Source organism: Limulus polyphemus, unplaced genomic scaffold, assembly GCF_000517525.1.
Source record: "Limulus polyphemus unplaced genomic scaffold, Limulus_polyphemus-2.1.2 Scaffold2589, whole genome shotgun sequence".
Classification (NCBI taxonomy): Eukaryota; Metazoa; Arthropoda; class Merostomata; order Xiphosura; family Limulidae; genus Limulus; species Limulus polyphemus.
In genome coordinates, this window is record NW_013668199.1 from 107,412 (window position 1) to 121,387 (window position 13,976).

Here is a 13,976-nt window from a genome sequence, read left to right on the forward strand (position 1 = left end):
GGTCTAAAGAGGTTATACTTTCATTGTACACTGATTAGGCCACATTTGGAATATAGTGTTTATTCTTGGGCTCCTTACCTTAGGAAAGACATTGAATTGTTGGAAAGGGTTCAGAGAAGGATTACTAGAATGGTGCCTGGGATGGAGGGGTTGTCATACGATGAGAGGCTGAAATCTCTCAACTTGTTTTCTCTTGAAAAAAGAAGTGTTAGGGGAGATCTGATTGAGGTGTTTAAGATTGTAAAGGGAATTGATAGTGTTGATGTATCATCTTTTTTTACATTTAACAATGAGAATAGTAAAGGCCACAAATATAAATTTTGGAAAGGTAGGAGTCATCTTCAGCTAAGACAGTTTCATTTTTCTAACAGGGTGTTGGCCTTTGGTATTGGTTGCCTTCAGATGTCGTAGAGGCAGTTAATTTAAGTGGGTTTAAGAAAAAGCTTGATAAGTATATGAATGAAAAGGGTTGGTTTTAAAATTTTATTATTATTATTATTTTCAATCATTTTAATTTAGTTTTGAGGATGGAACAGCCAAGATGGACCAATAGGTCCCATGTTGTCCCAAAATATTATGTTATATGTTATGTTAAATTGATTCATTATGGATACATGAGTTATTAACTAGGCTACTGTTGTTGATAGACAGTATCAGCATTTTAATTCATTACTGATTTATTAGTTATTAATAAAGTTACTGTTGTTAATTGACAGTAATAAGAGCAGTTTAGTTCATTATTGAATTAAGGGCTATTAATACGATTAGTGTTGTGGATAGACAGTATCAGCAGGTTAATTAATTACTGATTTATGAGTTATTAATCAGACTACTGTTGTTGATAGACAGTATGAGCAAATTGATTCATTATAGACATATGAGTTATTAACTACGCTACTGTTGTTGATAGACAGTATCAACATTTTAATTCATTACTGATTTATTAGTTGTTAATAAGGTTACTGTTGTTAATTGACAGTAATAAGAGCAGTTTAGTTCATTATTGAATTAAGAGCTATTAATATGGTTAGTTTTGTGGATAGATAGAATTTGCAGATTATTTTATTACTGAAAAGCTTAATTAAGAGAAAAGTGTTTTAATACAGTAATTTCTTTGAACAGGAATAATGGCAATCCTTTTCAATGGAGTAGTTATGTCCCACTACACTCATTTTAATTTGTCTCCTGTAACTCAGATCACCATGCAGCAAACCCTGAGAACTCTTGCATTTATAGCTGGTATGTTTTTGTTTGTTTTTTGTGATATATTTAGTTGTTATGATATTTTAAAATGCTGAAAAGATTGTATTTTCTCAAGAATATATTACTATTTTCAAATATACAAGTTTTTTTTTTTCCGTATTTCAGAAACTTCAGTGTTTGCCTACTTGGGTCTTGCCATTTTTAGTTTCCGTCATATTGTGAAACCATCTCTCGTGATTTGGAGCATTGTAAGTAAATCTGACACTCAGTAATAAAAGTTTTTTGTACTTTTCTTCTTTAGTATTTAATACATTAGAAAGATGTTGTTTTGAAAATGTATTCTCTCTCTAGGTTTAGAATAATGCAAATAGAAGTCTACCTGAGGATCCTATTTGCATACATAAAAGTTAGTGTTCAAATATTTTGAACAAAGCATACACAATTCTACAGACTCTTGAGTAGTTCAGAGTATTGGCCTTTTAGCCATTAGTCATGGGCTCAATTCTGGTCCCACAATTTCTTGGATCTTTCACTTAAATATTTGATATTAATTATCGCGATAACATAATATGACTTTTGGAAATAATGACATCTTTTAAACCCCATGAGGTGATTAAGATACCTTCAAAAATATAAAATGTTTTCTTTCAATTAGCCAGTATACAGTGACAAATGTTGGTCTTAGTTCTAATATACCCCCCCCCCCCCAAATACAATTACAAGAATTCACATTAATTTTCACTTTGTCCTACACTGATCCTATTCACTTTGCAGAGAAGTTTTATTCAAAGATGTGATAAATATTGCTAGCTTAAGACATGTTTTGTGAGTTAGTTTGTGTTTATGATAATTTTTTGCAGATATGTATCTAGTGTGTTTTTTTATAGGTGCTGATATTGATTGGCAGAGGAGCTAATATTTTCCCATTATCTTTCCTGATGAATTACTTCAGAGAACACAAGATTACCAAGAAAATGATGTTTATTATGTGGTTTAGTGGTCAGTATAACTTTAATGCATAGTAATTATAATAAATGATTTATTGTTTGTGTTTAACTCACTAGATTTTCTTTAGACTTAGGATATTTCTAAGAGTAAAAATTTGATGAATTTTTGGTTAATAACAATGTTGAAATATTATATGTTCACCTGAAATATCCAAATCCAATGCATCCATTTGTTGAAGTTTGCTTTCCTTCTAGAGATAAAAAAGTTATCGAACTAAAATTACTACACTAACTTAAATCACTCTAGTTACAGTATTTATGTCTCCGAATGAGACAGCAGTAAGTCTGCGGACTTACAACACTAAATTCAGGGTTTCATTCCCAGTAGCGGACACAGCAGATAGCTCAATAAGGCTTTGCTCTAGAATAACAAACAAATAATACAGTATTTAAACAAACTTATGGCTTTGGCTTTTGATACGATACTTTACCTCCATTCACATAGTATATGCCAACATTGTGCATATAGGGGGCAGCACAATCGAGGCTCACCACTAGCCTTGAAGTTCCCACTTAACATTATGTGTCTACATGTGATATAGCAGCAAATGAGCATGCGATGACCTTCCACCAATCAGAGTGCAACACACCCTCCTAGTGCAGCTGACTCCCTCTATACTGTAGACCACAATCATCTTAATTTGGCAATTGTGTGTGACAATGTGTCTTTCTTTTTTTGCTTGTGAACTTTTTAGAAATAGGCATTTTTTAAGTGGAAGTATTGCCTGTTGTGGAAGTGTTTATTGTTGGATTTTCGCTTTCAAACATTTTTCTGCACCTACAGATTTTGTGGCCTTTTATTTCTACATTAGTATCAGTAACTTCCAATTTGTTTGGCATGAGAAAACAAGAACATTGTTCACACTAATCTCACACCTACATTGGTGCCAGGTTTGTCTTTGTCTGTTGGGAGAACTGACAGCTTTTGTGCTGTGAGTAGTGGAGTGTTCATGTGGCCTGGCCTTCTCTTATACCTTATATACCTCCACCTATGACAGAAGGGATTTTGACATTTTTTCCCACTATCAATCTTTTCCTAATCTTATACCCATGCTATCTAGTACCTACCTAAGCTTTTTTATAATTTCAGAACTAGGTTTTTTAGGTATTGTTTTTTTTTACTTTTACTTTCTCTCCAAATATGATAGTCTGTATTCAATTACTTTTACCACCACTTTGATTCATGCATGCCTCATTCTTCTTCTTTCCTTTTTACCTCATATGATTAAGTCCAATTTCTTGTTGTATTGCCATTCATGGAATCCTAAACTCTGAAGTTTTTCAGACTTGAGGGTTTGATCATTTGTCTCTTGTTTATCTTTTCTTATACTTACGTTTTCCCATCTTTGTCTTGTACTCTCTACTCTTTTCTGTTATTTTTCATCCATTCACCTTCTTTCCATGGTAATCCACCATTCCCTTGACAGGATTTTTGGTGGATTCTTATTCACATACCTTCTCTACTGTGGCGTGTTTATCTTTCTCAACCTTACCTCTTCATATTGGTTAATCTGTTGCTAGAGTTTGTTGGGGCACAATGCCCTTGTTACTCAAGTCCTTATTTCCTCCCTTTTCTTTCATATGCTTTCATCTGGCTCCTTTCATCTGCCTGTGTGATTCTACTGGGGTGCTTGTTTCTCTGGGGTCATATGTTGGGGCCACATGCCAATGTTCTTCATTATGCTCACTGGTTTACTGCCTCTCCCATGCTCCTTCTCTTCTTCTCTTTCTCTATCTCCTTTCCTCCTGCTTCCTCTTCTCTCTCTCTCAGCATTTCTCACTCCTCTGCTCCCAACTATCCTCCCACTGCTCGTCAACTTCAGTGCTGTCAGTCTTGGTGGTGACTATCCTATGGGCTCAAGTTCAGTGGGTCCTGTTTAAATAGGTTTACCTTTGCTATCCATTTGCATCCAATTGTGCATTACTGGGATTTTTGTCAGTGAGACTTATCCCTCGTTTTTTTCTATTCTCTTCCATTATTTCATGTTCCTGTTACTTCCCTCCTCCAAGAGATCTTGTTTCTTGCCAATGTCTATGGCAGTGTTGTAGCTAATGGCTAAAGACTATTGAATGGATTTATTCATGGTTTTTCATGGCATCCGGTATCAGTCGGTTTCTAAACATCCCTTGATTTACCATGGGAACATTTCTCACCCTATGGTGGTCTTTGTCCCCAGGTCTTGGGATGACTAAGGAGGACTTCTCAGATGTTTCTTTTCCTATTTGGCTTTGTCCCAACATCCATTGTCTTTTCCTCCTTCATGAAGTGATGAGTCTGGGCTGGTTGGTCAATGTGGAGGTGTCACATCTCACACCTTTTTAGTTTCTCATTTATTTGGGTATTTCTCAATTTGTATCTCCACAGGCCCAGCTTTCTCTTCTTTTGAAGGATGTGGAATGTTTAGTTTCCCTTGCCCTCTCCTCTCTTTCTCTAACTGTGCAGAAGGTTCTTTCTTTTTTGGGGACTTGGGCTTCCATGGAAACTCGTATTCCCTTAGATCATGCTCTTTTGCAGTGTCTACAGTGAACTCTGCAAGATTACTAGCTCCTTTCTTGGGTTCCCTTTTCCTCCAACATTTTGCTTCTTCCTTCCATGCTCAAAGACTTCACCTGATGACTTGATATACCTAATACCATCTGTTTTCAGATGTTTCCTTGATGAAGGAGAGCATGTCTCGAATCTCAAGTGATTTTGTGTTAGTGGTCTCACGATGATTCATCCCTTCATATCACTCCCTTAGAGCTTTTGATGGTATGTTGGACTATTAATCATATTCTTATAATAGTTTGTGGATATATAGTGATGATTCCTACAGCCAAGTCTGCTGTTGTCTCCTAAATCAATCACCAGGGTGGCACTTGGTCTTTCTCCCTCTGCTTCCACACTCTTGAACTCTTTTTTTGTACCTGTTCTATACCTATGCATCTAATAGCTTGCCATTTTCTGGGTGCCTTTTCAGGCACGACAAGATACTACCTATGGAGTGGTCCCTCAATCTTCAGGTATTCCTGTAACTGGGCTCTTGTCTGGGCACTCCTCTTCCAGATGCTTTTTCCACTTGTCTCAACACCATACTTCCCCAGTTTCTCTTCCCTCAGCTCTTGCTGTAAATGCATTCAGTCACAACTGGTACAACCTTTTTCTCTATGGCTACCCTCCTATTCGTCTTCTCTCTTGAGTGCTTTTACTCATTCCTATCACTCTGTGTCGAGTCCTCTTACTAGCTCTACTCTGGCTGGTCTCGCTGTAGTTTCCTTTATTGAACCTCTTCCAGTTCACTTCATCCCTTCTTCTACCCCTGTCACACTCACTGTTCCTTTAACCTCACTCCTCTCTCTCTCCCATTCAGCTTCATGTGTGGGTTTTTTCTGGTCTCTTGCAAGATGTTCCAGACTTTTCACATTCCTTATTTCTCATTCATTCATTCTTCCTCCCTCTGTGTCTATCCATGAAGGTGGCACACATTCTGTAGTTTGTCTCTAAGTCATGATTTATCCCCTTCCTGTCCTATTCTCCCCCATCTTGCTGAATTTTTACATGATTGTTTGCCCAAGGCTTATTGCTTTTGACCATTGCTGACTACAGGGTAGTTTTACTTAATTAAAAAGCTCAATATTATTGTGAATGTTTTGGAGAAGATGCTTACGACAGTAGTATTGTTAAAAAATATTGTTTTTTCTTGCCAAATTTGTCCAGTTGGTATACTATTACAGTGTTTCTTTTTTAACAATTCTGTTTATTTTTCCCTCATTTAGGAATTTGTATTACTTAAAAGACTGTATAAAAACTTGCATGTTATTATGTCAAAAATGTTTTGAATGAGAAGCTCCCTATTAACATTCGTTCATATCTTTATTTGTTAAGTGAGCAAATAATTATGAATTATTTGTTTATTCACAGGATTACGAGGAGCGATTGCCTATGCCTTGGCACTGCACTTGGAGTTTGAAAATGAAAAACGTCATGTGATGGTGACCACAACATTAATAATAGTGTTGTTTACCATTTTAGTACTTGGTGGTTCCACAATGCCTCTCATGAAGGTGAATTTCTCTTCTACAAAAATAACCTGTTATTTTGTAGACAGCTGGTTAAAAATATATACTGTTCATACAATTCTTAGTGAAGATTAATTTACTTTCTGTAGAAAGAAATTTTTGTATATTGTTTGTAATATGTTATTCTAGAAAATGTACTGAGTTTTATTCCTTGCAAAACTAATTATTTTGGCTAAACATTATTGATGTAAAGGATAATATTTATTTATTTGTATGTATAATTACTGATCTGAGATACATTTATTTGTGGTTGTAGTTATTTCTGTAATAAGATTATCAAATATTACTGAGCCACAGTTTTCACCTATATATGGATCTATATTTTGTGGATTTATACATGCCTGAAATAATATGAAAAACTTTATTTATCTGTTGACTATATATATGGTTTTAGTCATGTCTCAGAAAGCAAGATTAATGTTCTGATAAAGGTTCTATGAGAGTGAACTAAACTTTAGAGAAAAAAAACAATTTATTTTGATGCCTGTTAGATTGTCTATAAAGTATTATCCTTTATCTTGTGCATTTCTAATTATGCTAATGTTATGGATAAAAGGTAGTTTATTTTCTAATTTTTAAGCATAACTATTTCTGTGCTTTGAAATTAGAAGAAAAGGTTTCTTGTGCATGAAAAATTCTGATGATTACTAAGATGTTCAATGTCCAGTTAAATAACTGTGTTTCATGTTTTAGTTTTTGAAAGCTGAAAGAAAGAATCGAAAAAGAAGAGGCCAAGAAAAAGAGATTTCCCTGAGTAAAACTAAAGAAATGGTAACCATGCTAAATCTTATTTGTATTGTGACGTTTTCTTTGTCTATTTTCTTATTTAGGTATGACATTGTTTTTACTTTTGGGTGGTAGTTGTTGTTAATTATTAGGCTCAGTGTCAGCAAACAGTTCTTAGTGCTCACTAGGTTTTGGAGTTAATTTTGTAATATTAAATTATTACTATTATTTTAAAATATTAGATGGAATTAACAATGTTGATATTATTGACTATGTAGTACACTTTTTGATTGTTAGTTATTCTTGGTGCTATCACAGCACCCTACACAACTAACATCACAGATTAGGTGCATTCTCTGCATTTTACAGAAGGGACTCAACCATAACAGTCTGAGGAGCTAGGCCCTCATCAGTTATGGTACTTCTTTGAAACTACAGCATTTCAAGCTTCATGAATAGTGAAAAGATGGAAATACAACATTAAAACATGGTTTCTGCAACCCTGGATTTAATTTTTATAAAGGAAAATCCAAACAATATATATTGATAGAGACAAGGCATGAAATATAACTTTACAAGCTTCTGATTTTATCAGCAGACTTACTGAGGTCCATCTATTTTTAAACCTCACTAAGTTATGTGTCTTACTAGTATTAGGCCTATTACATTTTTAAACACTACATTCTTAATCTAGTCCCTAGTGTGTGTTTGTTATATCTCAGCTGGCCTGAAAAACTCTGGATTGAGCAAAATGCATAATTAGCAATGGATGTGACAGATGTAGTGTGGTTGGAAAACTATTATTATACACACTTTTTGTTCTTGAAAAGCCCTGAGGGCCTAATACTAATGTTTTATGATGAGTATAATTGTAATCATTCTTTACTGGCTTATAAAAGACGCATAACACATAACACAAGTTTCCAGATCAGCTGGAATTGAATGTTGATAGATAGATGGGGTGGATCTACACTGAAGAGCTCTGAATTGAGTGAAACACATAATCGAAAACGGGTATGACAAATATAGTGTAGTTGGAATGATATTATTATACTCTCTTCTAATTCTTGAAAAGTCTTAAGGGACTACATTAAGAATGTAGTGTTTCAAATGAAATAGGCCTAATACTAATGTCTTATAACAAGTATAATTGTAATTATTCTTCGCTGGCTCGTGAAAAGCATAAATACCATAGCAAAAGTGGTAACATACAGTCACATGCATAAGTATTAGCACTCTATGCTTGTTATAAATGAAGGTAACAGTTTTAACTATCTACACAGGCTTAGTCTTAGATCCTCCCAGGTTCACGATAGATTCATTCCTCACTCTGTGTTAGCATTTTTTTGCCAGGACTGTGGATATCCAAGTTTGATGTCACCAATGCCTATCTACACATTCCCATATGAGCTTTTTCTCATCACCTCCATTCCGTAGGCCTGTGCACACATCATTATGTGGATGACTGGTTATTGCTAGTGCCATCTTGTCAGATGGCAGAACATCAGACCCAGATTCTACTTTCAGAAGCCACCAAGCTAGGCTTTATTATTAGAGCTGAGAAATCTGTTCTTACTCCAACACAATATATCATCCATCTGGATGTCTTTTTCAACATGTATCTCAGTCAGACTCAGCCAACTCTCATCCGGGCTCCATGCTATGGAACAGGCATTCAGAGTCTTACTTAGGTCTACTTCTCCCACTGCACAGTTGGTTCTTTCTTTTTTGGGGATGTGGAAATCACTTGAATTCCTCATTCCTTTGAGATGAACACACATGAGATCCCTTCAGTGGTTGTTATGTGACCAATGGATCACAAAGAGCAATCCACTGAATTACCCTGTATCCTTATGCAGGATCATCATCTTCAATCTCAAGTGGTGGTTAGATCAGAGCAATACTATGATAGGAGTTCCTCTGCCACCGTCTCTTTCCAAGATCCATCTTTTCACAGATGCCTCACTTCAGGGATGGGGTGCATATCTCAACAGTCAGGAGTTCCAAGGCCTATGGACTGACAATAAGCCTTTCCTCCACATCAGTGTTTTAGAACTTCCTGTTGTTTAAAGGGTAATGTCTCAAGATCAGGAATTATTGAGGCGAAAATCATCATGCTTCACTACAGCAATTCCATGATGTTGTCTTACATTTTCCATCAAGGGGGCACTGCGTCATAATCTCTTTGTTTTTGAACATTGGATCTTCTTTATTGGGCTCACTCCCATCATATCAGCCTACTAGCTTGCCATGTTCTAGGGGTGATGAATTTTATATCAGATCAATTGTCTCGACCCAACCAGATTCTCCCAATTGAATGGATGCCACATCCCAAGGTTTTTCATTGGATTTACTCTTGGTTCAGGACATCAATGATTGATGCATTTGCCACTCATTGGAATACTCAGTTACTGGAATTTTTGTCTCCAGTACCTCAACTTCAGGCATTGGTGATCGATGCAATTAGTCAGGACTGGACAGAATTGTACCTCTATTCCTTCTCACCAATTCATCTGTTACCCAGAGTTGTAGCTATGGTTTGGTCAACTCCTTGTTGTGTTCTGTTGATAGCACTGGATTGGCTGGCTCAACTTTGATTTCCGATTCTTCAAGAGTGCTCACCTCTTCAACTTCCTCTTTGGCCATCTCTGTTGAGGCAGCCATGATCTGACATCATGCCCACAGCTATCCCAAAGCTCAAGCTTTGTGCATGGACGTTATGCAGTCCTTCATACAGAATTGGGTTTTGACTTCTAAGGTTGCCATGTATCTATCTCAGTCTCTGCATAGTCTTGCGATGGACATGTATCAACGGAAATGGCAGACATATTGACAGTGGTGTCTCACGAGGAGATTGAACCCACTTGGTCCAGATGTACTAACCATAGCTCATTTTTTTACCTGGCTTTTAGTATTTTCTACATTCGACTTATATAAGGAGGCTTTATTGACTACCTTCAGATACTTGAAGAGACAGAAATTCTTTGAGTCCCCAGAGCTCTTCCAGCCTCCTCAAGTCATTTCAGGTCCTTCATCTCAAATCTTCAATTATCTAACTGGGATATTAAGGTGGTATTACATGCTCTGTCTTGACACCTGTTTGAGGCCTTATCCCATGTATCACCTTTCCCTTAAATTTTATTTTTTGTTGCTGCTGGCATTGGACATCACCTGTCAGGTTTGTGTACACTGTATGTGCACAGTATGCTTTATTATTCTACCTACATACTTCTGTACCCAGACAGATCCTTCTTACCTAAGACACTGGCAGCCAGGGAAGGGGATAAATCATTCTCACCGTTCATCTGTCTGCTATTCCTCACCTCTCTGACGACTTGGTTTCCAGTCATTTGTTATATCCAGTTAGGACCCTGAAGTGTTATGAAGATGTGCATTCATAATTCCAGACCATAGGAGTATGGTGTACAGGATCACGTCATTCCACGTTCAAGGCTGTTGCCTTTCTGACTTCTTCAGGTTGAGGAGAGGGTTTTTTCCACTTCAGTGTTGCTTACTTTTCTCATCGTGATTTTGGTGGCTCGGAACATATCAATCTATGACTACAAGTTGGGATCCACTCACAAGTATAGATATATATATATATATATTATGGTCCAAATGCCCAAGCCACCAATTTGGTATACAGGGACTATGGCCCTATAATTCCTACCATGGCTATCTGGTTGGGGCCTGTCCAGTAGTGATGACAAATCATATAAAATGTGGGATTCTAGCTGTAGTCTGAGAAAAGGTAAGTATGTTTTGGAAGTAAACATTTTCTTCAATCAAAAATGTATAAAATGTATTAATCATTTGTGCAAAACAAAAGTGTTTGCATCCCTGCTTTAATAGTCTATGTGGCTTCATTTTATTCTTATTACAGCTTTCAGAGATTTTTATAATTCTCAACCAGTAAATTATATCTTGTTGGAAAAATCTGGGCCCATTCTATCTTGCATATTCCCTTCATTACAGGCAAATTGGACACACAATGCTTGGTTACAGTGTTTTTCAGATCAGTACAGTGCATTTCTATTGAATTGAGATCTGGTGAACATGAAAGTCATTCCACAACTTTTATCTTCAATTTGCTTCAAAATTCCAGAGTTGACTCAACCATATGCTTGGGATCATTGTTTTAGTGGAAGATAATCCACCTTCAAATCCTTCTACGAGCAATTGGTGTTTTTGTACTTTGTAGAATTTTTTATACATACCTGCATTTGTTCACTCTTCAGTCACATTAATGTCTTTGGTCCTTATACATCTAAAACACACACCCACATGTCATTGTCAAACTACTTCCATGTTTTACTGTAAATATAAGATGTTCCTCACTGAAGACTTTCCCTTTTTGTTCAAACATACTTTGGTCCATATTGGGGGAACAAGTTCTGTTTTAGTCCCATTGGACCAGAAAATTATGTGAAAGAATGCTTTAGATTTCTGTTAATATTTCTTGGCAAATTTTAGATGGTTTTATGAGTTTCCTTTAAAATTAGCTTGCATGTACTTTGTACAGTTCTTTTGTGTACTGTTATGTCTGTTACATCTAAATCTTTTGTAACTCTTTATCTGTTAATCTTGGATTTTTTGTAGCTGCTTGAACAATTTACCCACCTGCTCTACATGTAATTTTGATTGCATGTCCACTTCTTTCAAGTGTTTTAGTTGAATTTGTTCTGTCATACTTCTTGATGATCATTCTGATTATGGATTTTGGTACTTCATACTTATTTTATACTTCTCAGTAGTTCTTTCCATTGTTACAGTCAGCTAAAAGTGTTGCATATGTTGTGAAAGATTAAGCATCTAGTTAAAAACTGCATTGTAGTTTGTTATCTAATAATGGTTATACAAGATAAGCAATCACCAATTACCTGCTTTCAACAGCTGCATTTACTGCCTTTTTCTGTGTGTCTGCAGTTTATGAGTGTTCAACAGATGTTTTTTTTAAAATCTGCTAGTGTGCATGTGTTTAAATTATGCATAAACAAAGTTGTCTTGAAATTCACTTTTACTTGACATGTTTCATTTTGTTTATTTAACTTATTTATGTGCCTATGTATGCAAATGGGAAGTTATGGCTCATAGAAAAGAAACACCTTGGGCTCTCCAGCAGATTCATTCATCTCTGGCAAAGTTTTCTCTGGAGTTAAGCAGTTTGCTGTTTTCCTGTCATCATCCTTTCAAAAACAAATCCAACAGATAACTTTTGGTTTGAATCACCTATTCTTCTTTTCTATTTAACTCTAGGGCAGCTGCCTTCATTACCCTGTACTCAAAGTTCAACCTTTGGTGGTGTGATTGTCACTTAGTTCATGGCAATTTTCTGGTCATAGACTGTTAAGCTATTTGAATTTAGTCCAACCTCACATCCATGTCTTTGCATGATGTTTGCTCCCAGTGTGCACCCTTCCTCAGTGATAAGTACTCATATAGCATGTTTTTGAGAGAAGTTTCCCATGGAAAGAGTGACTTTATATTTTCTTTTGTTGCTGATGTTAAGAAATCAGCAGAATGTTAAAGTTTTTTGTGTTCTTTGCATTTATCGTGCAGGTGGTCTTTTATTGGGGTCATCTTTAAATCTTTCTTCATAAGTTTTAGACAACCAAACTATTCTTTATGGGACGAGATGTTCCTTGTGGTCATTTTTCTTGTTTTCTTATCAGTTTTTTCCATGTGTAGTTTTGTCTCAGTTTTAGATTTTCTTCTTCAGTGTAGTTATTAGGTATTGGTTACTTTTGTCCATGTGATTCTGTTAACCCTATCATCCCAGGTACCCTTTACTGTGCATGACACAATGTTTTAGTGTTTTACATTCAAAATTTTATTAAACCACTTTCAGTTTATGTTATACCAATTAGAATAGCATAAACGTTTAGCTAATAATCCATATTTTAATAGTATATAAGTTTTAAGTTCTTAATTCTACAAGGCAATATTTTAAAAAATCCTGAATTTTCAATAGTTTGACCCACGTGATAGATTTTTTCTTAGCATGTCATCATCCCTATTTTATCTACCACTCCTTGAAAAAGTACGAAATTAAGTATAAATTACTCTCTATAAAATCATTATTGCTCAGACAAACCATAATTTTTATTGTCTTCAATTTTGTTTGGTTACAGAACTATCGAATAGAAAATCAGACCCCTCCTGCCACACCTACCTGTCACATCCTCTCTTTCACAATTCCTTGATAGTTCTCTCTTATGTTTCATTATATATTACTTATAATCAATACAAAGTCAAGGTTTTCATCTGTCAAATGACATATTGTGTAACATTGTATTCTGAACAGTTAGATGTCAATTTCGCTCACACTACAAGATTCGTTCCCATGGAAAAGTTAATGACTAGCTTGGATGAATTTGTAATGGCTCTTGTTGCATAGTTAGAAAGCCAGAAAAATTTGAGAGATAAGGCAACTTGTATACTTTTTTCATGTTATCAGTCTATATTCTTTGGTGCATTATCTAATTAAATAAAAATTCTTAAGTGCACTACTATATGAAATCAGGCTTAACTGTTCTCGACTGTCGAGGGCAAGTAAAAAGAAGATTGGGCAAATACTTTATTTCTGGCTTTTAATATATATTCTTTATTTATTATTATATAAATAACTAAAATATAAAAATATGGATCTTTTTAAGTTATTTAAGACTAGATTAGGTAAAATAAGTAATAATAATATAATTAAAATGGTTCATGAGGCACTCGTGCGAGCAGCTCATGGGTAATGTAATTCGATAGCATAACGTGAACTGCACGTTCCCTGAGTGATTTACAACTTATAATGGCACGGATAGCAGTTAGACACAGTTAATAGGGCAAAAAAACAGTAAAATTTGATTATAAATAAATGTATAATGTTACGAACTTAGTGCTACTTAGGATAAACGAATGTGGTTTCATGTTACAATTTGAAGTCATACTAAAAAGAAAAAAGGTTAATTCAGGTTTATTTCGTATTTTTTT

The 13,976-nt window shown here is 35.4% G+C and overlaps 1 protein-coding gene across 3 annotated transcripts in view; it reads left to right on the top strand.

The window, feature by feature from the left end:
• The window catches only part of LOC106467371 (sodium/hydrogen exchanger 8-like), a 158,889-nt gene that overhangs the window by 104,656 nt on the left and 40,257 nt on the right, over nucleotides 1-13,976 (top strand). For all 3 annotated transcript variants that reach the window (XM_022395538.1, XM_022395537.1, XM_022395539.1), the window contains 5 exons: nucleotides 1,123-1,239; nucleotides 1,369-1,451; nucleotides 2,091-2,202; nucleotides 6,112-6,254; nucleotides 6,963-7,040. In XM_022395538.1, the coding sequence (XP_022251246.1) occupies nucleotides 1,123-1,239; nucleotides 1,369-1,451; nucleotides 2,091-2,202; nucleotides 6,112-6,254; nucleotides 6,963-7,040 (533 nt within the window). The remainder of the gene's footprint in view (nucleotides 1-1,122; nucleotides 1,240-1,368; nucleotides 1,452-2,090; nucleotides 2,203-6,111; nucleotides 6,255-6,962; nucleotides 7,041-13,976) is intronic.